We start from the raw sequence: 27,414 nt of genomic DNA, 5'->3' as shown, positions 1-27,414 counted from the left end.
TCACACAACCTAACATCACTAAGTTGAATGGCTTTAAAAAGGAACGCATTGTCACAGACTTAGACTTCTACTAAGCACATCGTGCGACACTTGACAACTCGCTCACGATTTTTTTACCATCTTGCAAGCGCAAGTAAGCCTTTTTAATATTACAGTGCTAAGGGAATGAAGAAAGGTACAAGAGAATTGCTTAAAAAGTTTTTGTATTGCTCAAGAGTTGGAAGATTTGCTTGATTATGTTACAAATAAATGCCCCTCTATTTATACTACACACCTAAGGGCTAATATATAACTAATGGTTATTTTATAAGCTCTTACATATTTACAAATAAGTCCTTTTTTGAATGCTTAACATAACTAGAAGATTCCAAGAATCTTCTATGCAAATTCATGAAATTCTAAAGTCTTCGAAGGAATTCTCCATATATTTATAAAAATTTCCACTAAAGACTATCCTTTTCCAGTGTAAGCCTTCCACATAGATAGTTTTATACACATGACATCTAAGTGGCATGATGACATGATAGGTCATGACACTCACCTCCACCTAATGTTGAGATGACCACGACATACTCATATATTTATAGAATTTTCCACCAAGGACTATTCTTCTTCTAATGCAGGCCTTCCACATGGATAGTTTTATACCACGTGGAATCTAAATGTCATGATGATATGGTGGGTCATGTCACTCTCCCCCACCTAATGTTGAGACGACTGCGACACACTATTGATGCATTGACTCTGATGTTATTTACAATACACCACTATAATTTGAAAGAATTAGAATTTATAACTTTAGTTAGAATTTTGTTGTTATTTTCTCTCTTGTGTCTTCCTCTCTCCGCTCTCTCTATCATCTTTCCCTCGCCTCTCTCCTATCCCTACCCCATCTCTCTTTCTCGCCTCTTTCTGCTTCCTCTCTTTCTATAAAAATACAAACTATAACAATCAATTATGTAGATAGTAATGTTCATAGTATTATATATACAAATATAAATGATAACAATCAATTAAATAAATACATTTGATAAGTGTTAACTATATAGATCCTCTTTAGTGTTACAAAATACAAATACACATTTATTTAATTTACTGATACAACATCGATACAAATGATAACAATCATTATACAAATACAAAATAGTGAACTTTATACAACATTGATACAATTGTATTCGGATAAAAATTGTATTCGTTAATACAATTGATACATCATTGATACAAATAATAACAATCAATTAAACAAATACAAATGTTGAACTTGATACAGTTGTACTCGCTGATACAATTTATTTATAGATACAAATTGTATTCGTTAATACAATTGTATTCATTGATACATATACATAAAATTACATATATACAATTATCTAGCAGATATATAAATACAACCATTGATACATATACATACTAGTACATATATGCAATTATCCAGCAGATATACAAATATAATTCGCCTCTCTCCTCTCTTTGTCCTCTCTTGCTCGCCTCTCTCCTCCCTCTCTCAATCTCGCTCACCTTTCTGCCCTTCTAACATGTGTTACAAATCGTAATAAGCAAATTATAACTATTTTGACTCATTATATTTCAAATCTTTGCTATTTTTTAAAGGACAAATTACAGAAATCACATTCTTTTAAGGCAAAATTACAATCTATCCCTTAAAATTTTATAATTATAGAAATCCCTTAAATGGATACAATAATATAAACGCTGATACATTAATCTGATGCGCGAGATACATTAATCATTAAGTAAGAAACATTACATTTTATGTATGATATACTAATCTGATGTATATTTTATACATGATACACTAATCTGATGCGCGAAAATGAGAGACTTTGGAGATTTATAAAACTTATAGAGGATAATGGTAATAAGTAAACTAAAAGGTGGAATTTTGTAATTTTTCCTTTTTTAAAAGTGCCTCTTAGGAAACCCTTATTTTGGGCCCAAATCTTTTCCCCCTTTCTATGTAAACGGGTTAGAAAATCTGACCCGGAAAATACCGAAGCAAGCAACGCTCCAAATACGCTATTTCTGCAGAAATGGCTTGTCACTCAAGTTAAAAACAAGTAGAACAAATCGATTCTCAGTCAGTTCTTAGCTATCGCGGATTCTCAAAGCTGTGACGAATCAGATCGAAGATGTTTCTCACTAGGTAAGCTGCATTTTTAGCCTTAATCTAGGGTTTGCTCTCAATACAGTTATGTCCCTTTATCGTTTTCAAATCTTTGAAGATCTTACTTCTCGGTGTTTTGGCCATTTGGGTCTTTGAAGAACTGAGTATGATAGAGGTGTCAACACTTTCTCTCCTGAAGGAAGGTTGTTTCAAGTTGAATATGCTATTGAAGCCATTAAGGTAATATTATAGCTGGATTTATCATGTGGATTTGTATGATTTAAATGGTTTATTTAGGTTAAGGTTTTTGTTGTTTTTGTGGGTTTTTAAAGTTGGGTTCAACGGCAATTGGGATAAAGACCAAGGAAGGAGTTGTTCTTGCTGTTGAGAAGCGAATTACCTCTCCACTTCTGGTTTGTGCTCTTTGTTTTCCTTTCATATGAGTTTCTGATTTTTGGTTGTTATTATGGTAACTGGGTTATATGTGTAGCTGATTTGACGGAATAACAAATCATTGTGTTATGAACTTTTTTAGTCCTTCATGGACTACAATGGGGTTGATATGAGACAATTTGCTAAAGGCAAGGGTGAATGGACCAAATACAAAACTCTAGGTGATATTTTTTCATCTGTCCTAGCCTTGGTGGACATAATTATTTGGTATATGTTGCTGGTAGGAGGTGGCAGGTGTCTTGTGGAATTAGTCGAAGTGTGCAAAAGAAGGAAGGGTGAAAGGACCATAACTGTAATGGAGGAATAAATTGAATAATTTTGGATTGTCCAGGGGCAAATTTGTACCTTTTCCTACTTTTTTTTTTATAAGAACAATTCGAGTATTTTGAAAATTAAGGATTATAGGAGCTCTTTGATGTAACGTGAAGTAATACATGTTCAGGATCTTGTTTGTTGTGAAAGAATTTTCATGTTGCTGAACATCTCTTCTTTAAGAAGCTAATGCATAGTAACTTATATCCTTTGGATTCTTTGTAAATTGATCAATCACAACAAATGAGGTGGCCTTGAATTTGAATTGGAGTTGATACACAGTTGGTGCATTTATCATTTATATGGTCATTTTCGCTGTACTATTATCTATACAATAGCTAATATGGGAGATAGAGAGGTCAAAGCCTTCTTTTGGTTGAGAGGATGTCATCCTGTAGGTCTAAACTTGAATTTTCTACTTTCTTGTGACAAGATACGCTTTAAAGAACTAAACCACACTATCTAGTGCTAGGTAGAATGTTAGGAAGTGACTTAAATCATACTAATAGCTAAAAAAAAAAGTAGTGTTGAAGTCAATACAAGAAAAGGCTGAGCTTTTTTAAGATCAGGAGTTTTGAGATTAAAGAACTTTTCTATTTGTTGCCTCTTGCACTTCTTTATGCTTTCTTGGTTATGACTTTCTGCGAGTTAATTACCGGATCCCAAATAGGATACATACTTTTTCTTAAAATACAAGAAATACTTTTTATTTTGCTAATCTCTCTGTTTATCTGTATTTTTATCATTCGTGACTCAGATTTGATATTCTTGATCTTACAGGAGCCAAGCAGTGTGGAGAAAATTATGGAAATTGATGAGCATATTGGATGTGCAATGAGTGGATTGATAGCTGATGCAAGGACTCTCGTTGAACATGCCCGAGTTGAAACTCAGGTATTTAGAGCTAAGGGTTCAACTTCAAAACATACTATGCATTTGAAAATTCACTGACTAAGCCTGCTTATCTATTCCCTCTTTTTCAATAGAATCACAGATTCTCTTATGGCGAGCCCATGACTGTTGAGTCCACAACACAAGCTCTGTGTGATTTGGCCCTGCGATTTGGTGAGGGTGATGAAGAGTCTATGGTTAGCACCTTTTCTTTGACTTAGCAGTTTTGCTATGCTAGTTGGGCACAAGCATCCTTCAAGCAAAAAACATTCAAAATCTCAATTCATTACTGTCTAATTTTGACCAAAATTATGTGTGGTTAAAATATTTTGTTATTCCCGTTTATTTTGATTAAAATCTCAGGAGCTCAAATATAGTTAGACCATTAGATTTTCTTGTTCGTGTTGCTACTTGAGTGGGGAAAAATTGTACTTCATTGACTGAATTGAGCTGTTTCATTTTATGTGGCTGGTATATATCTATAATCTGAGTGGATGTCCTGGTTAATAATGTTTTTTTCTGTGTGGATCTGGCTCATTGCATAGAAGATTTTTGTTGTGCTAACCTAGTGTCTGCTGTTTTGTTTTTCTTCTCTTGAAAAATCTATTAAACAGAAATGATGTGAACTAATATCTAAAATTCTATTAAAGGAGCAAACACGCTATCTAGAACTAAATTGACTCAACTCATCAACATGAATGGATTGACGTTCCTTGTTTTTCCTATTTCAACTAGTGGAAGATTCAAGTCTCACACCTAAATGCATTATCTTTGGTATCTTGCAGTCCAGACCTTTTGGAGTATCACTTCTCATTGCTGGTCATGATGAGAATGGTCCTAGCTTGTAAGTATTTGCTTCCCACGAGATTGTTGGAAAATATGGCAGTACACTCTATAGTTTCTTCTCTGTTTGTGTTTGATCATATCCGGTGTAGCTGCATGCTATCATCTATCAGTTTGTTCATCTTGTTCTTGTTTTGATTGTTATCATGTTCTGAATTTTCTTTAGAATGCAAGTGAATATATAACTTTTTTTTCTCCTGTACCTTCGATTTTGAGGAACATGGCCATGAAAATTGGGTCCGCCAGCTTAATAGCCAAACACAATTAAGCCTCCTATTTATGACCTTATATTCCGTGCTTCTCAAGTTTGAAAAAATATTTCGAGTTGTTCCATTGCTTCGTCTTTACAGAGTCCTATAGTCCACTTAGTTTCATGTAGTTTCATTCATTTTCTCTTTGTACAACAACATACCCAGTGTGATGAATTCCGGGGAGGGTGGGGTGTACGCAGACCTTACTCTTATCTTTGTAGGGTAGATTTCAAATAGACCCTTGGCTCAATCAAAGCGTTTTTCCTAAACAGGTTCTTTGTCAAAAAAAGAAAACGTTTTTTCCAAAACAGGTTTGAATAATAGAGTAGAAAAGAGCTATGATGGAAATATAGACCTCTATCACTATTCCTTAGGAGTAGATAATCGCTTAAAGTCTCTGCCATCATACTACGAAAGATGACCAACTGCTCCTAGTTCTGAAACTCGAGTTAGCTATCACAAAATCAAAAGACCTTGCAAAATCCAAGAGTGTAACTCCTCCTTTGTTTCTACCAGTGTTGTGACAGGCGATCGCCTCATTGCCAATGGCGAGAGGCAAGGCGAGGCGACCCTTCATCACCTTTCATCACCTTTTAGCTTTGTGGCGAGGCGATATTCAAAAGGTGACGCCATGGAGACAATGGTGACAAAGGCGAGAGGCGAGAAATGTGTTGCCTTTTGTATTTTCTTAAAAACAGACCAATTTAAGGTTTAAAAGTGAGAAGGTAATTTTAGGGTTTTCTTTGGAATTTGCACAGTTGCACTCTTGGACTGCGACTCCAACAAGTCTACTCGACTAGACTTCTCCGGCGACCACCCAGACTTTTACGGGCGACTCCAATGTCCAACTAATACACATTTCTTCTTTTCTTCTTCTTTTCTCTTCTGTTTCTTTTTTCTTCTTCTTCAGTCTTCAGAGTTACTTCTACCTCTGTTATCTTCTCACTGTATTGACTTTTGTTCTGTTTTTTTCAAATTCAAGTTCTAGACTTTTAGTATGAACCACCTATTTTCAGTTTTTGAATTGAAATATTTGGTAATATGTATTGAGATTTTGATTATTTATATATATGCAATTAAGCATTTTAATTTTTTGGTATTTATTGGTGCCACACTTACAAAATGCGAGTGCCTCGCCGCTTGCCTCACAGACCCTTGTCACCTTTCGCCGTCCAAAACATTGGTTTCTACCCCCAAAACCAAGATCACCATGCACATCATCATAGCCCCTGTCTCAGTGTGGCCATTGAAATCTTCGCATGAGAATATCTTCTTGGTGTGAGGGATACCTTGTATTATCTTATCCAAATTCTCCTAAAAGTGCTTTTTGACCTCATCGTTCAGGTCCATTTCTGATGCGTAAGCACCAATTATGTTAAAAGTAAGCCCACCAACAACTAGCTTAATAACCACCATCCTGTCATGCACCCTCCTTACCTCTACCACTTGCTCCTGATGTTCCCCTATTTCTAAATGCCTATTCCATTCCTACTTCTCGAGATTCCTGAGTACCACAATTTATACCCATATACATCCCTTGCCTTATTTCTCTTTGTAAATAAATGAAATGATATATTGTGCTTGTCCTGAACGCTAGTGACTTCTTTGTATCATGAGTACATGACTGCTGCTTCTTCATGGTTTGTGCATTAGCAAATCCCATATATTTTCTGCTGATAAAAAAGTTGGTTGCCTGCTAGTTCAACCCCTTACCAACATGGAATAACTTTCTGTGGACATGTTGCGCTGCAGTTTCTATCCCAGTAATTCTTGCCATTCATCAAATCTGCATACAAGATTATGATCCAAGCTTCCTCTTTTTCTTTCTTTCCTTTTTCCATGTAACTTCCTTGAATAATTAGCTTTATGTACATGTGCACACACATGCACGCATGTCAGTAGGTCTTAATTCTTATTTCATTTAGTGAACCTGACTGGGTTTTGAAAAGGGAAAAAAAAATCACTTTGGTGCGACGTTTCCCTCTTCTTTCCCTTGTCTCAATATTCTCCCATTTAATATTGCTTAATTAGGTAGTCAGTTGCATTTTCTGTTAGCGTGGACTTCCTCACAACTTATAATGAGCTTGTGCTACTCTAGGCATGGATGTGACTTGCCTTATTTATATTTATTTCATGGGAAACACAAGACAACTGAAACCAGCAAACAATGATGATACTATAATTCTAATGCTAGAAGTAGTTATATAATTCTCATATTCTGGTATAACCTTCTAACATGAAAATTGTAACTATTACATTTATGTTATTTCAAGAATTAAGTGGGCTACTGTGTATTGTACATATACTTTGAAGGAAATATAGCCGTACTGAGCTAGTTGGCTGTGCAGCCATTAGTTGAAATCCTAATTGCTGTTATCCTTTAAATTCATCCTAGTGGCCATCTGGTACCTTGTTGCCACTAACAACAATAGGCCTTTTGATATGCAGATACTATACTGATCCTTCTGGCACTTTCTGGCAATGCAATGCAAAAGCCATTGGTTCAGGTTCAGAAGGTGCTGACAGCTCTCTTCAGGAGCAATTCAACAAGGTATATAAGTTTGATTTTTATTTTCTAGTTAAACTGTCATATCTTTTGTACATTGTTTATTCTTCGTGGATTTGGATATTTTTATGATCTTAACCTCCCCTAAAACCTTCGTCCTCTCAGAAAAAAGAGAAAAAAATCACTGACAATTTACTATGACTAGAGTAGTAGATCAACTATTTCTGGACCCAAGTAATTGGTATACTATGGTTTTGAAAGCCGATCTGAAGTGAATTATTTGCTGTTCTGCAGGACCTTACCCTCAAGGAGGCCGAAACCATAGCGCTGTCAATTCTAAAGCAAGTGATGGAAGAAAAGGTAATCTCCATGACACTGCATTTTCATTATCATCTGTATGCTCTACCTCTGCTATGGATTGAAAATCACATATCATTCGATTTCAGGTGACTCCCAATAACGTTGATATTGCGAGGGTATCACCAACTTATCACCTCTACTCCCCTTCTGAGGTGGAAGATGTTATCAGCCGCCTATAAGAAGAAAAACGCTCTTGTTATGCTTGTACTCGATTCTCTGTTATGGGCAATGTTTGCTTTCAGTTGTTCTAGAATTTGTGAATTGTTTTTGCCCCTTCAAGCATGATACATTTTTAGCTTTGAGTTACATTTTCCTTCAAGGACAAAACTCAAACCCTTTATGTTGCTTGACGAAATTTGGTACAATGGGATAAAGATTATTTGGTGATGAGGCTTAAGATTGCAGAAAAACTAAAATGTTTCATGTGTTGGAATTTTTTTTCTCTTCATTTTAAAGCATTTAGTTTTTCACAAATGTTGGTTCATTTTGGAAAGAAGAAAATCATTTTCTTGAAAGTGAATTTGGATCCAGCTTTATTCAACAAAATAAAAATTTCACTTGAATTGGTGTCTCTTTAGTGAGGGACTACCACTATACAAGCATTTTATCCCTACTTGTATGAGTGTTTATCTTAGTGTTTGAGCTGGGTTTTACTTTAAGATAATTCGTATCATTTGCTAAATGTAAAAATAAAAAAAATAAAATAGAATTGGTTCTTCGATTTCAACCTTTTTGGGTTCTTTTATCGTTACATGAAATTCAAATTATTCATCGTCATTCAAATATATAATAGTTACATGTAAATTTACCCATAAGTTGGTATTTTTTCTTTGTTTGTGTGCTCTTTATATATATATATAGAGAGAGAGAGAGAGAATTTTAATTAAGAAGCCATTAGATAAAGCTACTCTAATTGTAGCTTAGGAGAATTGGGGAGATTTTGGGCATCATTGGGGTATCAAGTTGAGGAGGTTAACGGAGTTATTCGTTAGATGAGAAGGGATAGGGCGATTGAGCCAAATGAGATTTCGGTGAAATTTTGGTAGGACACATGAATAGCAGGTATGGATTGACTAACTAGGTTGTTTAACATCGTTTTTAGGCATGAAGGTGGAGTACAATGATCTCAAGTCAAAATTGCAACAGCTATAGGGTTATCAATTTTCTAAGCAACATAATGAAAGTTTGAGAGAGGGTAATGAAGATGAGTATAAGGAAGAGTATCACCGCGAATTAATTTGATTTCATGTCAGACATTCAACTAGAAAATCCATACATCTTTTAAGGAGATTGATGGAACAATATAGGGAGAGGAAGGACTTACATAGAAAAAGTTTACAACAAAGTTTCTGGAGTGAAGGGTTTCTATGGAGATGTTTGGAGGCTAAATATGTACTAGTAGTTTACATTAGAACATAAGGATATGTATAATGGAGCCAAGACGCAAGTGATGACAGTTGGAGAAGACTCAAACACTTTGCATTCATGATGTGGTTATACCAGGGATCAACTCTAAACCCGTTTCTTGTTACCTTGGTGAATGTGATAGATAAACTGACACAACATATCTAAGAAGAGGTGTCATGATGTATGCGATTTGCGAATAACATAATTTTGATTGACGAGGCTTGCGATGAAGTTAATGAAAGACCCAAGGTTAGGAGACATGTCCTGAAATCTAAAGGGTTCAAGTTGAGCAAAACTAAGATAGTACTCGGAGTGCAAGTTTAGTGACGTAACACACGTGGTAGATGTGGAAGTAAAATATTGATGCACTATTCATCTCTAAGAAAAAATGTTTCAAGTATTTGTGGTCAATAATCCAAGAAAATGGAGAGATTGACGATGTGTTACACATCATATCGGAGTAGGGTGGATGAAATGGAAGCTTACATCCGGTAACTTGTGTGATAAGATAAGAATGTACCTCCAAACTCTAAAGGTAGGTTTTATAAATTAGTGGTCAAACCAGCTATGTTGTATGAGGCAAAATGTTAGTCGGTCAATAACTCGCACGTCTAGAAGATGAGAGTAGTGGCAATGAGTGTTGGAATGGATGTGTGAGCATCGATCCTAGGAGAGATAATTTCTCGAGAAGAGATGGAAAACATGTTCAATAACATTTGATTGAATAGTTGACGCAGTCCCTTATTGTTTGAAGAAACCCTCCACTAAAACAGAAATGAAACTATTTGGGACATGATGGACAAGATGTGAGAAGCGAGATTGAGATGGTTCGGCCATATGAAGAGAAGATGCACAAATACCCCCATTGAAGAGGTCTGAGAGGTTGACTATAGTGAGTATAAAGAGAGGTAGAGGAAGACTGAAAAAGTCTTGGCCTCTTGGGGATAGGTGATTAGACAAAACATGACACACCTACAACTTACCAATGATATGATCCTAGATAAGAAGATTTGGAGTCAAGAATTATTAGGGTAGAAGTTAGTAGATAGTCGAACATTGTCTAGTTTCCTTATTATTACCTGTTACTGTTATTATTACTCTCCAACTATCTTATTCTTGATTTTAATACTACTCATTGTTTTCTTTGTTGTAGTTACCGTGTTTTGTTCATTGCTACTTGTTTTGTTCTTAATTGTATTTAGTATAGCTCCGGTATTGTATTTGTTTTACAAGATTTTTGACATGCTTTGCTTGAGCCAAGAGTCTATCGGAAATCGCCTCTCTATCTTTCACAAAGTAAAAGGGAGTAAAACTGCATACACACCAAGCTAACAGAGAATCAAAGAGTCACATATGATAGACTGCCACTGAGATTATTGTAAGAGATATGTGCCACCTTGACAGCAATATGTTGTTCAGTTTTCATCCTCCAGTAATACTTGGAAGAAAGTCTTGTAATTTTGTAAATGGTAATAAATAAGTCTTGTAATTTTGTAAATGGTAATTAATATTTTTCCGATTTGATTTCATCCCTTGGAGATACCATGATCAATATATAATTTTTTGGGTTTGAAACTCTGAGTGTGCAAACAAACAACATATATAGTGAATTATGATGTCACATTGTACTAGTTTCTACACATGAGCAATCAGTTGAAAGAAAGAACAAGTGATCTCCATCTCTAATGACATTTATCTCATCTATTTCTACATCTTCTGCATTTACAACTTTCTTGAGATTGTACTCCCCAAATCTTTGACCTGCAATTAAACCAAGTTATCATTAAGTTGGTACTTATCATTTTTGCTCAAATTTAAGTGGGATTTCAAACCTATTAAGGTTAAAACTTGATTCATAAGTTTATATTATATAAAAAAAGACAAATGTTCGACATGAAGAGATTGTCAGTATGATGTAGATGAATTATATTAAGAGAATAATTAGTTATTACTATTGTTGAATAGTGAATCTTTGTAAAATTATGTGTATTCGAAAGTCTGTTATAGCACGTAATTGCAAACATTTATTTGTAAACAAACGTGAGATATGAGATTTAGGATATTCTGGTACCTTGTTTATGAGCTATGATTTGCTCATTTAGTAAGATCGTATAAGAGTTCGGAAAGTTTTAATAGTTTTCATAAAACTCACCTGCCATTCTGAATAGCTCTTCTAGTGTATCAGGTAGTATTATTAGCTTCCCATTCTGCTCCTGCAATGAATTGATGTTGTTTCTCTTGTGAATAGTAACTCTCTTCTTGATGGATTTTCCCCCCTTTGCACCAGTTTGACTTCTATTACCTGAATAAGAACAGCAGGGGACCTCATGGATGCTTTTGTTTCCTCCACGTTCTGTGTCGAGTTGATCTTCTTTCCACCTTCTTTCTGGTAGACTCGGAGCCATTTCAATATGCCCCTTGGGAGCTACAGAATGATCAAGAACTGTTTGGCGTTTACGTCCACAACTTTCACCTTCATTTTCAACTTGTTTCTTGGTTCTAGCTTCTAAAGTTTGGATATTTATACTAATCAGGTCTCTAGGATTGGTTGGCGTATGTTTCTTAGAAACATGAGAACAGTTGTTGAAGACTAAACTTGGATCGCTTTCCTCGTCCACATTATCAAAGCCTCCAAATCCTTGCAGGTTCTATTTATCAAAAAGAAAAAGGATCAAAGAAAGTTGAGTGTATATTACAACTTTTCTCATTATAGTTGTGTGTCGCGCAATTTGTGATCATATCCTTGTACACATACCTGAATAAGATTTCTCATTATAATCCGTTCATCTTCTTGATTGTCGCGAAGAATGTTCAGAAATGTTTTCCTACTCAGACATAAAATTTGAGAAATTTCAGTTGTTCTAACAGCATATGGTTGTGGCCTTCCAAGTAAAACACCTATTTCTCCAAATGATTCTCCAGCAACAGCCTTCCCAATGATCTGTTTGTGAACAGATTTCAGAAAAAATAAGTTAAGGCTAATGTGTTTGAAAATGATATAATGATTGTTGAATGTGTTATACTTACTTGTTCACGTCCATCGATATCTACTAGTAGATCCTGCAATAGTATACATAACTGATTAATAACACGAACAACAAATTCGATGTGTTCAAGTAATTGTTCTCAACATATTAACTTACCAATGCTCCTGAGACTATTATGTAAAAATCTGTTTGAGACTCATTCTGTAAAATCACATCTTCCTTGGGAGGGTAGTATTCAGCTTCCATTTCAGGAACCTTAAAAGCAAGAAATAAACCATTGAATATACGTTGTATACGCCAACTGAGAAGGGGATCAGAGCAATGTAGAAAAAGAAATTACCAGTTGGAAAAGTAGGTCCCTTGAAACACCTCGGAACAGACTGACATTTTGAACTATTGGTAAAAACAGGTAATGTGCAATGCTTGATCTGATAGCTTTTGGCAGAACTTTGATGGTCTCTTTTTGTTGCAGTGATTCAGTTTTGAACTTAAGACAGATATGAGACAAAACCTGATCTTGTATCCTTGGTGACAACTGATTTCGTTTCGCGAATTCTTGTGCTGCTTCTACATTATCCCTCTGACACAACAAAAATCATGAAGTTCAATATCTTTTACACGATCAGAACGTATAAATATGTTTAGAGACGGAGAAAAGAGAGTATACGAAGTTTCTTGTGTAGCCGGTCCAGTGAACTACAAGATTTGTCATATTACCAATGATGTAAGATGTCAATCCCAAGTTGAACAACATGTAAAAGATGTCAAAGAGCATTTCCCTTGTGTTCTCAGCATGTAAATCTCCATAACCAGTTGTTGTTAGTGTTACAATAGACCAATATAATGAAGTTATATATCTATCCCACAGGCTATCTTGTTTGAAATTGGGATTTGCTGCACCAATCCATGTTCTTTTAGTATCAGGATATCTATCTGCAATCACATAGTTAAAACATCCAGCACAATGCACTGCAAACAAAGTTACCTGAAAAAATCAAACAAACAAACAAAAAGAAATGCATTTTCTTAGTGATGAAATATCAATATTATCGATACATCATCTTAAATGAATCGTGACTTACAGATGTCAGTTTTGCATATCTTGTCCAGAAATAGTTAAAACGGATGTCCTTCTCAAGCCTGAATTAGGAAAATACTACTACTTATATATACTGACAGTGTAAATAATTTTTACGGTATTGATGTAAATTTTGTAATGTGTTAGGGACCTTGCAAACAGGGCACTGACTCTTCTAAGACGCCAAAGTCTGAGCATACTGAGCAACTTAAATCCAACGCCGCTCTCTTTGTGATCAATAAAGAGGAAATCATGAAATGGTACAGTGGAACAAACATCAAATATGAACCAGGTTGACAAGTACCTGTTAATTAATCATGTACAAAAATTTCATATATTAGAATTATAAATCTTGATTCTTCTATAACTTTGAGATAGAGAAGAAAAAAAAGAGAGAATCTCTTAATGTTACATAATTTTACCTTATTGCTATCTTTTTAGGATCATCAACAAGAATATAAGATTCTTTATCAAGATAAGCCATGAAGAAGTTAAGGAAAATGTCAATAGCAAAGAAGCAGTTGACAATGTTGTCAAAGATGACCAAGGCATCTATTTTGCATATCAGAAATGCAAACTCGAATGGCGTAATCCATGCCGTGTAGATGACAAGAAATAGTAGAAACATCTCCCAAGCCCTGCAAAAGATTGACAAAGTAGTCAGAGCTGAGAGACAGATTCAAGATTTAATTTCAATAAGTACTTAGTATTTGTTGAACTTCTAGTGATACTATTTTTAACATATTTATGCTCCGTGTAAAAAGTAATGAGACGGAGTTAGAAGGGCTATAAAATTACTACCTATAACGAAGATCCAAAGGCGAAATGATATATTTTCGAAGCTTTGTTTCGTGGTTGATTTTGGTTCCAAGAGAAGGAAGGAGATCACTAGAGAAGAAACCAGAGTATTTAGCATAAGAAAATGACATTGATGTTCTTTTTTTGTTGGTGGGGTTTTGAAATTTTGAAGTTTCTTGGATGCTATAGTACTAGAGTTTAGTTAAAAAAACTACTCTATATATTGATGGTAAAGTCCCTTTTGAAGAGCCTTATATATAGATGATGAAAGTGAAGTTGTTGACTATATTGCAAGTTTAGTCAGCCTCATATTTTCTTTAAAGAATGATTCTTTTGATATGCTTTGAAACTTATGGAAAGTGGTTATGTAACTTATGTATTGGTATTATCACAAAGGAAAAATAAAGGAATTGTAAATTGTAGTGTTTTAAGCTAAAATACTAGTTAGGAGACTTAGGGGGTGAAAGCGGATTTGGAGCAACCACGACTCGTGTCACTGGTCATCGAAAAGTTTCTTTGTCCACAACCTAGATATTTTCTAGGAGATGCCAAGAATTCTCTTGGATAACTAACTATAGCCATAATGGGGAATACATATTAATTTGTTGAGTAGTGTTTGAACAAAAATTAAAGGTAACAAGATTGTTATTGGGTGAAGAAGGTTCTCAAAATGGCAGACATGCCACTAACTTAATGTAGTTTGTAGAGAAGAGTTTCTTAGACAAGGAAGAATAGAGGAGGGAAAGCAAATGGTGATGTAAATGACTAAATGGTTTAGTGGTGGGAGTTCCACCATCAAGAAAGTTGTGTGGGGGGGTTAGAAATGAAACAATTATAAAGCATATTTCAGAAGGACAAGTTTGAGTGATAAGATAGGTGAAATCTAGAATTGGATTCACATAAATTTCATGCATGGCCAATAGGTGAAATCTAATTAGTAAATCTAGCAATATTAGCAAGATTTTAAGTAATACTCTCTCCCCCCCTCCCAAAATTAACGTGAGACACTTTTCTTTTTAATATATCACATTTCTATAATTGAAAATAATATAACTTTAAAATTATCCTTTACACTTAATGAAATAACTTATAATCATCACAAATTTCAAAAGTTTTCATTTCTTTCTTAAATTTTGTGTAAAGTTGATTGGTGTCATATAAATTCTAGGGAGTAAATGTTATCAATGTAACGTTTAAATTGAACTCCTTCTATTTTTGTGTGTGTCTTAGTTTGATTGATTAGCAAGGAATTTAAGAAGAAGATAAGATAGACCTTTTAATTTTATGGGCTTAAGCTAAAGATGTATGTAATACAAAAATATCATTTAAATCTTGTGATTTTGAACATGTCACACAAGATATTAAAATTTAAAAATTATACTCCATTTCAAAATAAGTGAATTGTTGAGATTTTTTCCATAGTTCAAAATACGTGAATTGTTCAAAGTTTAAGAGAGTTGTTGGAAGTTCCTTCCATTTTTGTCCCTCATTTACATTTTCTAGGTGATAATTTCAAGAAAGTTAATTGTTCATATTTATAATTTACTTTTGAATTATTTAAATTTTAAGGATAGTTTGAGAATAACTAAAAAGGCAAAAGTGGAAAGTGAGGTTCAATTTATGTCCTAATTTTTTTAAATAGGTGTGCATTGCCTCTACATTCACTTGTATTTTGAAATTGAGGAAATACTAAATATAGAAAATGACATTATTCTTTAAAAGATCTATTAAAAAGTAATCAATATAAGCTAAAACCTATATAGTGAGTAATATCAAATTTCTTAGAGTTTTTATTTACTATGTTATCAACTAGTACTCCTTTAACATAGAATTTCACCTTTAATAACCTTACAAGTGACCTCATTTTCTAAATATTTCATATCGTCATTGCGTCGAACTTGATGAATTTTATAAGGTAAACATCATTTTGAACTATTAATATTGTTTTAACATATGATAGTATTAGTAGGTTAATTGTCATTTTTATTAAATTATTGATTAGTACTCGTATCATATAAATGATTTGATCGTATAAAGATAATTGTCGGTGTATAAAACTTAAATAGACAGATTCCCAGCACATATTCAGCCGCAAAAATTCATAAATTTTGGTTTTAGATTTTGTGGAAAACCCAATATTTCTTCTCACCATTTCCCTCTATGTGCTTTTCCCTCTTATCTTTAATCCATAGTTTATATGTTGGCTCGTGTTTTTTCTACAAGGAGAGATGAAATATTTTGATGTAGGTTCGTTACGAAGCAGTTACTAATATTTATATTATATTTTTTATTTTTATTTTTATGTGAAAATGGAATATTTTATATATTTTTCTTATTTTTCATTTCGGCCGACCTCATCTTCTTCTTGATAGCTTGCATGTGACTTTTGTATGGGCTATTCCAATCATTTTCGCATAATTCTTGGAACAACTTGTTTTATAGATACTATATTTCCTTGTCTTTTGAAGGATTTTTACACACCTTTAAAGAACTAGTGGTAAATGTAACCTTATTCTAATGATTTAATTGAACCTAATAGTTTTAATATATGTGTGTAAAACAATAAATTTTTAACAAATATCATATTTTGAATACATAATTCTAAAAGTATAATAAATTTCATGCTAAGAACTTTATATTTTAAGTAGACAACAACAATATAATCCGTGTAATTTTATAAAGTGTGGTCTAAAGAAGGTAAAATGTACAGAAATCTTAGTCCTATCTTGAAGATAGAGTGGTTGTTTCCGATAGAACCTTATTTCAAAGAAGAACAGTACAAGCAAATAGAAAAAGAAATAACGAAAATGAAGAAATCATGAAAATATACTACAAAAAACATGGCAAATCATTATGAACGGTTAGTACAATAAAGCAATACAATAATCAAAATATAAGAAACGACAGATAATCTGAAATGGTAATGCTACCATCCTGTAAAACTTGCCTTTAAACTTAGGTAACACCTCTTTATCATACAAAACTCTAGAATCTGGATGTTAACCTACATTTCATTCATTTTGTACCGATACAACAAGTGAAATCAACATCAAATTCCCTATTTCTTTTAATAATAGAAGTCGACCTAAGATATTTTAAATTTCTCCTCTTTTAAATAACTTGTATAGCAAACCTCATTTCCAAATCAACCTCTCACATAAATAATAATATGCAATTAGAATATGTATTTTTGATGTATTATTTGATATTAGTTTATCTTATTGTTGAAAGGGTGGCGCGACATGTGTTGATGAGGGGTGGGGGTTGATGACTTCATATACATATATTTAATAATCACATGTATGCATGAAGTTTCTTTGAAAGTGAAATTTTGTCTTGGTCGAAGAAGAGAATTAAATGGAAAAAAGGTATAATTTAATTTATTTGATGAAGGGAAAGCGAAGGGCCAAGAGGACCCATTTGATACGCCTTAAAAAAGACATATTAATTTTAATTTTATGGAATTCAAATTTTATGATGATAATTTTTAAATGTTTATAATTAATTTTAAAATTTTAATATTTATACATATTTAACAAATTACTTAATATATATATTTAAATAAAAAATATTGAATTTGATTGAACTCATACCCTAACTTGTAGCTCGATATGGGCATGGGCATGGGCATATATTTTTCTACTTGCATAGTAGCAAATCTATCCTTATAGGTGCGCAAGACTAGTGTCCAACAAAAGATTCTCAGTATTAAAAGTGTATATGAATCAGGTTGGTTTAGATTTTTTAAATATTAAATCACGTTATTTATATAGGATTTCAAATTTATGAATCAAATCAAACTAATAAAATTCGAGTTTTGCAACCTTGAATTTTTTTTGGATTTTTTGATTTCTCGGATTTTCGGATTTTTTAGGTAATTAAGTATTTATATCAATATATAATTAATTTGTACTTCAAATATATTTTTAGTCTTACCAAAATACAACTATCTAAGGTGTTTCTTAAGAAAAAACACAAAATATGAGATGAGATGACACCAAAATATTCAACAAAAAATAATAATGAAATTGCATAATACAAATATTGCAAATTATTGAGTCATAATGAAAATAGTCATAATTTAAAAGTACTAAATGATGCTAAAATAAGTTTAACAAGTATTAATTAATTACATGACTAAATATTAAAGAAAAACTAAAATTAGGTTATGTATTTAATTATCTAAACCAATGTAAAACTAAAGAACAAATATTCAATATTATAATATCATTTGTTGAATTAATCTTTTTTGTTAGTGTTAGTATTGATTTGATTTTGTTTGCCCTTTATTAGAGTTACTAATATCTATGGACTATAATCTTTCATTCAAAATTCTAAATCTCAAACTTGAAATAATATGTTAAAAAATAAAATCTATGAAAAAAGTATAAGAAGTATTCATTATTTATGAGGATGGAAAGTGGAAATACAAAAACTCTATATATTAAAAAGGATCCTTCCTCTCTCATAAAATAAAGTCTTATTCATCAAAACTATATATAAAGTGTAAGGCAAGGAAGAGAAATAACTTCTGAAGAACAATAAAGAAAAAACTTCAACTCAAGTCAAATCAAGATTCTTGAAGAATTATTGATAGGATTAATGAATGTTTAGATTGTTTCTGTTTTCACAATCTCTTAAATCCTTACGGTATCAACTTAAAATATCTAAAAATCATATTAAAAATCAGATGGACTTTCCAAGTCACATAAATTGAAAGAAAAAATAACATATATTGGGTTCGTGTTAGTACTGGCTTTTGAATCTAGTATATACTCATAAGTTATAACTCCCTCGGTTCACTTTTACTTGTCACTTATTTTTAAAATAGATTTTTATTTTTACTTGTCATGCTTGACATATCGAGAAAAGACAATTATTTTTCATATTTTATCCTCAACATTAAATACTTATTCAATAAAATATTTTTCCAAGTTCTAATATTAAACATCATTTAATAGGGATAGATTGGGACCAGTCGATTTCTTAGCGTCAAATTGATGATGATGATTTACTTTGGAATATTAAAAAGTAAATTAGGTCCACCCTTTTATAACAACCACTCCTCTAATTGGGCATAATACATTGAACTCCCTTCCCTAGTCCTATTTCACACTTTTCATCCTTGTCAACATCCTACATTTTGGGAGACTCTTTTAACTCACCAATTTCCTCTCTGATACCACACAAAAATGAAAAAAAAAGGTTTCGTTAAGGGTGGAGCAATAGTAAAGTGACACATTTGATATAATTCAATAATTTTGATTAAAATTTTAAATTTATTTAAAAATTATTTAATATATATACAGAATAATATCTCAAAAATTTAATAAGAATATTAAATATATTTATGATACAAAATCTATAAACTAAATTTTTTTATTCCAATTCTTTGGCGTATGTTGTACCCATGAAGTCTTTTTTTTTTTTTTTTTCATAAAAAGAGAAGGGATCAATTAGATTAGAAAAGCTAATAGTAGTCCCAAGGTGATCAAGAAAGGGCCATTTGGATGGTATTTAATTTTTGTTCTTCTACCATTTAAGTAATAAATAAATGGTTGAAAATATATTTGATACTAAAAGAATAAAAAAAAAGTCCCTCAACATAAGTACATAATTTGTCTTATAATATAATGCAAATGATGTCTTTGAAAGCATAAGAAGTTATCTTAATTCCTATAAAAATTTATATCGATTAAGGCATAAGTATCAATTCAGAATTGATCACAAGCTATGTCATAAAAAATATAATTTAGTTTCTATAAAACTTATGCAAGTATAACTTCAGTTTCAGAGGCATAACTTAGTTTCTATAGAATTTATGTCGATAGAGACAAAAGTTTTCTAAAGTTATGCCAAAAAAAAAAATAGATCATAAATAAGGATACTTAGTCCAATAATTTTCATTAAATGAATAGAAATGTCAAAAATAAAAAATCGTTATATTTTAGGATTTTTTTTTTAATAATTATTTAAAATAGACATAATCCTTGAAAAACTTCATCAAGAAATGCTTGATCCTTTTTGTGGCTATTCAAGAATATATTAAAAAAAAGTTGTACAGCTTCTTTTAGATCAAATTTTCAAGATTCACGAAAGGGAAATCATTCATGCTCAATTTTAAACACTAGCCAAATATTTATTTTTATTATATTGTAAGATGATAAAAGGGAATATGACTTGTACATTTTTATGAAGTCCTTGGGAAAGCATATAGGATTAGAACCACTAATTGAGAGAGAAAAAGAGAGATCCCTTTAGAAAGGGAAACTAAATAAGTTACCACTTCTATTTAATTTCAGAAAAAATGTTTCTTTTCTAATTTTGTAATTTAATATTCTATATGACAATTTTAAGACCATAAAATTAAAAATTATTTTGATAAAATATATATCTTTAATTTAATATTATAAGATTCATTGCCCGAACAAACTTAGATAAAAAATTGAAATGTAGAGATTATGATAAATTTTAATTAAATAGAAATCCAAAGGTTTATCTAGAGTTTAATCTCCTGCCAAGGTGGGGAAAACAATACTAATAACATTCAAAAGAATATGAAGAAATTTTAAATTTGAGGAAGTTCCTCAGCTTTCTATACTTCTCTATATTACATGGATGAAATTCTTAAGGGTAGATTGTGATACCATTAAAGGACGTGGTGCAGTAAATATGACTATTTTTTCTTAATCAAATGTTTCAGATTTAAGCTCAAGATATAAAAAAATTCTTGGTAGAGAGCGTTTGCTCTTGAATGGGACTCTATGTGGCGTAAATTTAAATTAATCAAGCTTCAGTATAGATACGAGTCATGAAATCGAAAAAAAAAAGAACAAGAAGGATAGATTATGATAAAAGAGTAAAAGAGAGAAAAGTCAAATAAGAACTAGCCAAGTAGATTTAAAATATCACGTAATTTAAAGTGAAAATACTCTTATCATTACAAATTCTTTTATTTCCATTGCTTGCTTCTTTTTACTTCTAATAATTAATTCCATTCCTTATTTAAAATGGAAAAGGAACACAAAGGATAGAACATTTTGTACTTCAAGAAATACTACTTATATGATCAAATGCTCTCCTCCCTTTTTTCTTTCCCTTTCATTAATTTTGTCCATCAAAATAAAACCATAAAGTATTTGACCATAAAGTATTTGATTTGATTACATTAATATACTTAATTAGGGGTGCAAAATAAAGATATCTTATATTAATTTGAAAATATTGCAATGCTAAATACTCTTAATAGAAAATTCTTACCGACATTATTCAGTGGTGGAACTAATATTTTCACTAAGAAAAATTAAGATATAAAAAGATAAATATACAATAAAAGTCGAAAAGATTTAATATGTATTATATTTACATATATATAAAATAATTTAATCTTTTATGTAATGTAATTTAATATAACAGATTTTTAATTTAAATATGACGTTCCAATATATGGAAATAAAATATCTCTTTTTTTAATGCATGGTCACATTTCGGGTATATAAATGGTATCATGACTAATTCACTATAAACTCTTTGAGGAGATGTCTATAACATACATACATATATATCATACATGCCAGATTTATATGACGACATGGTATGCGTTAAACACTTACCTTGAATCCATGATTATTCATTATATATTGTTATTGACATATCATATAACCACGGTAAATTAATTTAATCTGGTGTAAACCTTGAGGGTGTGTTTAATTTAAAAGTAGGAAAACTATTTTCCTAAATTCTCTTTCAACCTCCCCCTCTCTTTCAATTTAATCCACCCAAACACCCGGACCCTTAGTCCCTCAACTTACCACCTCATAAAGCAACTCATCCCACCCGGCCAACCGACTCGGGACTCATCCCCTGATCTCCCAATCTAACATCCACCTTGACTTGAGACTCGACTCAAGCTCGACCTTAATTTAGGATTTGACACCTGTCGAGAACCTCCGCCGACCTGAGACTCGATCCCAGCCCGTAATCCAACCCTAAACCATAATATAACCCCGACCCTAACTATGAGTCAACCCCGAATTAATAAAGGACCAGATCTCTAATCCCATGCTAAACTCAATCAAGTTACCGATATATTGGTATCAAGGTCGGATCTCGAGTCAGGGTATAAGTCTTAGGGTCGAGAGTTGGGGTTGGGTCTTGGGGTCAGGTCTGGTCAGGTCTCGATAACGGGATTGGGTCTCAAGGTTGGAGTTAAGGTTGGGTCGATGTACGGTCTCAAGTAGGGGTCAAGTTGGGATTGAGTCTCGAGGTCGAGATATCCGGCTCGAATGAGAGTAAAAGTCTTAAGCTTATTGGGTCTTTTTGAAATGATCTTGATTTATTTTAGTCTTATACAGTGCAGGTATTACTAATTTCTTTGCGAAATGTGTCAGGTGAAGTTAGGTCGGGAAATTAGAGCTAAGCGAATTAGAAGATGGAGAGAGTTACACTTTATTGGAGTGAAAAGGCCCATGCAATCGAGCATCATCAAGTTTAAACTGCGCGGGAAAGAAAGAATGGGAGTTGGCAGCCCTATGCAGTCGGCTACACAAAGTGACTCCAACTGCGAAAAGCTCAACAAAATAAGTCTAAACAAACAGTATTTTTGAGATTGTAAAGAGGATGACCCTATGCTTTATAAGGAAAACTGGTCCCAAAGTATAGGGTATCACTAGAAGGTGGCTAAATCAGAAGGAGCAAGTACAAGAAGAAAGAACGAAAAAGGGTACACGACTCTAATCCAAAATAGAAGTTGGGTTTAAGATTTTTTTGTAATGTCTTCTAGTTTTTCCTATATTTTTGTGAACTTGTCTATTTTATGGAGTAAATTCTAAAGGGGGCAAGGACAATATGATGTAGGGTTGCTACTATTGGATTATGCTTTTGTTCGGATGCATAGAATCGTGAATTGCTATTCATATTGGTATTAAAAAGTTAGTTATTCGTTTACATTTTAATCGGAAAAATGCCTTGATTATATCTTTTCATTCTTACGGTTAAATTCTCGATTGATAGTTTCATGAAATAATCGAAAGAGATTGAGAATTGTTGTTTATGATTGGAGTTAGAAAGTATTCGCAAGAAGATTTCCAAGGACTAGTTTTCCTGTACATATGTGCATATGTTTACTTTGTTTACATTACTTGTCTATTGGAAGTCCAATTTCTTTGAAAGAAGAGTTTTACTTATTGATAGAAATAGTAACCAACTTTTGTATTCGTAAGAAGTAATAATATTTATTTGTGAATCTTGAGCTATATCATATCCTTAGATTTGCAACCTTGCCATCATATTGCCTATGTTCCTAATTTTTTTAATTGATTATCAAATTTTGATATTTCTCTCAAGTTTTGTTGTCTAATCAGTGCTAAAATAATTTACAATTTTCAACATAGAGATTTTACAACACAATTCTCAAGATTCGACTCTCTCAATAATAAAAAAAGAAATTATATTGAATTTCTACTGAAATCTATCCCTGTGGATATGATACTTTACTATACTATCTTTGACTAGTGAAGTCGTTAGATATATTTTATCATGCGCTTAAAAAATTTTGGCCCCGTTGCCGGGGATTGACAACAAGTAGTTTTTTGTGTATTAATTCAAGTTTTTTTTTTCTTTTTTTGTTAACATCTCAAGTTCGTTATTATCATAGGCAACCACAACTCTAGTGTATGGCAGAATCTTACTCAAAACAAATCATCGAATACAACCTAGAGTTGAAAAAAGTTACGTTACTTAAGAAGGAACTTGCAGAGAGGATTTCAGGATAGTCTAATAGTCAAAATACCATGACTAATAATATTGGATACATAACTTCGAATGTATCACTCAACCTGTTAATCTAAATCACCCACCTGGAGTGCAAGATAATGCTGAACACCAGGGGGTTGATAATCAGAGGAACAATCACCCTCCTACAAATATTGAGGACTAAAATAGTGATTGGACAAGGATATTGTTGGGAGATTATGCGAAGCCAAACTACAATGGGATGCAGTCTAGTGTGAGATGTCCTATTATTGTAGCCAACAACTTTAAGATCAAGCATAGTATTCTCCAAGCAATCCAGAATACCTATGTTTTCAGAGAAAAGCAAAATAAAGACCTGAATGGTCATTTGATAGACTTTGACAAAATCATAAATATGTTTCACCATTATGGGGCATCAAATGACACAATATATTCAAGGGCATTTCCATTTTCTCTGAAAGATGATGCGAAAATATGATTGAGGAGTTCAACCCTTTCAACCTTACCAGTTTTAAAAAAAAAATACGATTGAGGAGTTTACCATCAAGATCAATCAGAACTAGAACATGTATGAAACTTTGAATAAGTTCTTCTTAGTGGTTAAGACAATAAAGATGCAAAAAGAAATTAGCAATTTCACACAGTTAGATACAAAGATCGTATTTGAAGCATGAGAAAGGTTTAAGGAATTATTGAGACAATTTCACACAATGGGATTGAACCTCAGATACAATTGACTTATTTTTTTTGGATGGATTGATACCAACATATCGAAGAATATTGAATATTGCAGTTGGAGGGGGGGGGGGGTCAAATTATGAAGAAAACGTCAGAAGAAGTTGTTGAAATTCTGAACGACTTGGCGGGGGATGCTAAATCAATGGGCTGCAGACACTTCAATAAATAAAAAAAATAGTTAGAATACACTAAGTCGATGCTTACACTACATTACATGCCAAAGTTGCAACTATTGCAAAGTGAAACGATTGACTGTAGCATAAGCTTAGACGACACTACCGACTATATGTGATTTATTTGGGAATGGACATCCAACTCATGAATATAAACAAGAGATAGGGGCATAAAAAAGGTGACTGCCATTGGTAAATATAATAGGGAAAACTATTAGGGAGACAACAACTTCAATATTATGGGTCATAAGCATCTAAAATTTTCATGGAGTTCACCAAATGGTAGTTTGAATGAATAATAACAAAATAGCTCGAGAGGTCAATCACCTAAGGGATACCAAAATCAGAAGAGACAATAGGAAAACCAATCACGTCTGGAAGATCTTATGAAACTTTCATAACAAAGGTTGATAAGAGGTTTGAAAGTCGAGAATCTTCTATTCAAAATTTACAAAAGCAGATTGGACAAATTGCTAATTAGATATCTGGGAGACACCTTGAAACTATTTCAAGTGATACAGAGAAGAACCCTAAGGAACTAGAGGTTGTGACTTTGCGAACTAGAAAAATATTGAAGGATAATAAAGCAAAGCTTGTGAAGTAAAAATGAGCTAAAATGGTATACAAAGAAGTAAAAACATAGTAGGGGAGTCGAGCGAAATTCAAAAAGGAAAAGAAAAACCAGTATTGAAAATTGATTCTAAACACATGCTTGCATTGCCTTTTTCTTAGAAGATGAATTGAGAAAAGCTTGACAAGTGATTCAGTAAATTCTTAGAGATGCTGAAGCTACTCTATGTGAATATTTCTTTCACTGAGCAGATCACTCAGATGCCTGCATAAGCTAAATTTTAGAAGAAGATTTTGTCTAGAAAGAAAAAATTGGAGGAAACATCTGTTGTAAAAGTTGAATGCTTATTGTAGTGTTATTCTTTAGAATAAGTTACCTCATAATTGTTCTTATCTTTCACCATTCTTTATGAAATAGAAAGTGCTCGATTCGAGAAATCATTAAGTGATTTAGATGCCTCAATCGATCTTATATTATTGTCCATTTATAAGAAATTAAAAGGAGAACTAGGGTAATAAAGTCAATTCCAATGTACCATCATTCTGAAGGTACTGTTGAACATGTCCTTGTTCGAATTGATAAATTTCTATTTCTAATGAATTTTATAGTGCTGGATATGCAAGAGAACAAGGAAGCTCCCCTAATTTTTGGGATGCCATTCTTAGCCACGAAGAGAGCAATTCTTGATATTTCCAAAAAGACAACTTATGCTTAGAGTTGGTGATGAAAAAATGATATTCAACATGAAGAAGAAGATGAAATTTACCATAAATGAGGAAAATGACTACTCATGCTTCGGAGTAGATATTTTGAATGACCAAGATGGAGAATACAAAAATGACAAGTTGGTTGGGGACTCTTTGAAAAGATGCATAGCCTAATCCTGTATTACAAAGGAAAAAGATTTACAGATTAAAGATGTAACAAAGGTACTTAAATATGACAAAATAGAGGGCATTGAAGAAGAAAAGCAGAAGAAGGTAAATAAACCAAGTCTAGATCTCAAAGTGCTATCTCCACACCAGAACATTTCTAGAACATGATAGTTTTCCAATAATTAATTTAGTGTATCTTGTAGGTGAGAATAGACTTGGGTAGATAAATGTTGGAGGAGTTTAGACGAGACACATGAAAGTTCAAGGATATTCAAGGAGAAATCAAAGGTGTGACATGATCATCTCATCAAGACAAAAGAATTTAAGGAAGGAGACAAGGTATTACTCTACAAAAGAAGACTGCATCTATTCTCTAGAAAATTCAAGTCAAGATGGACGGGACCATGCGTGGTTAAGAATGTTAGTCCCTATGAGTCAATATCAATTTCAAACACTCAAGGTACTGAAAGCTTCAAGGTAAATGACCACCATTTAAAAGTAATATGTTTGTGGAGGATTTGAAAAACAATAGTATAACATAATCATTCCATAAGTCCGATAATCACTTTTTACGTTGTGCCATGACGTTAAATCACGTGCTTCTCGGGAGGCAACCCGATGGGTAAGATTTGTTTTTTCTTTAACAAAAAAGGTGCATGGTCGCGAGGGCAATAACGCGAGGAAAGGAAAACGTAACATGGTCATTACCTATGTTGCGTGGTCGGACAACTCGATATGTGGCGTGTGAAACTTTTTGCAGAGAATATTTTTTGGTACTCACCGCGCGGTCGCGCGGCTAAAGGGTAATTTGCATAGGGAAAAAAAAATTTGATCATTTTTTATTTATTTAATCGAAAAAATAAATTAATTAATATAGAAATTTTAACACCCATAAGTTTTCTTCCCTTTCTCTTCTTTTTCTTTTCTTTCTTTCTTTTAACTTTTCTCCTAAACCTCTCAAATCCTAACATCTATTTTCCTCATTTCTCCGTTAAAAGACCTTCTACTTTTGACTTCATCTTCTTTACATCAAAAGAAAAAAATGGATCCTGATACCGCATCTGACAAAGAATGAGGAGTTTCAGGGATAGTTTTCTTTACTATTAATATTTTTTATGTCATGGGGATTTGTCATAATTTAAGTATGGGTGTGAGGAATTATTTGTACACATATGCTATCAATTTTTTTATTTAGGTTCATTTGAGCAAAAGTATATATATTATTGGGAGTAAAATTGAGCAGCGATATGGGGGAGAGTTCAGACAACTCACAACCCCCATAAATCATGT

The 27,414-nt window shown here is 32.7% G+C and overlaps 2 protein-coding genes across 2 annotated transcripts; one reads left to right on the top strand and one right to left on the bottom strand.

Moving 5' to 3' along the window:
* The first annotated feature begins 1,967 nt into the window (after positions 1-1,967).
* On the top strand, positions 1,968-8,117 carry LOC125842429 (proteasome subunit alpha type-5). The gene is made up of 9 exons (XM_049521724.1): positions 1,968-2,167; positions 2,287-2,368; positions 2,461-2,541; positions 3,674-3,787; positions 3,880-3,981; positions 4,570-4,628; positions 7,327-7,429; positions 7,679-7,744; positions 7,831-8,117. Exons 1-9 carry the CDS (start codon positions 2,154-2,156, stop codon positions 7,921-7,923), a joined length of 714 nt encoding a protein of 237 aa, XP_049377681.1. The 5' UTR covers positions 1,968-2,153; the 3' UTR covers positions 7,924-8,117.
* A 2,622-nt stretch (positions 8,118-10,739) lies between these two features.
* On the bottom strand, positions 10,740-14,380 carry LOC125842422 (potassium channel KAT3-like). The gene is made up of 11 exons (XM_049521719.1): positions 14,018-14,380; positions 13,639-13,854; positions 13,368-13,520; positions 13,221-13,278; positions 12,806-13,123; positions 12,479-12,718; positions 12,295-12,393; positions 12,179-12,211; positions 11,907-12,092; positions 11,304-11,799; positions 10,740-10,912 (listed from the first exon to the last, which is right to left on the bottom strand). Exons 1-11 carry the CDS (start codon positions 14,143-14,145, stop codon positions 10,770-10,772), a joined length of 2,070 nt encoding a protein of 689 aa, XP_049377676.1. The 5' UTR covers positions 14,146-14,380; the 3' UTR covers positions 10,740-10,769.
* Between the last annotated feature and the right edge of the window lie 13,034 nt (positions 14,381-27,414).

The sequence above is a fragment of the Solanum stenotomum genome, chromosome 10 (genome assembly GCF_019186545.1).
Source record: "Solanum stenotomum isolate F172 chromosome 10, ASM1918654v1, whole genome shotgun sequence".
NCBI lineage: Eukaryota > Viridiplantae > Streptophyta > Magnoliopsida > Solanales > Solanaceae > Solanum > Solanum stenotomum.
This window is presented reverse-complemented; position numbering and strand designations above follow the sequence as displayed.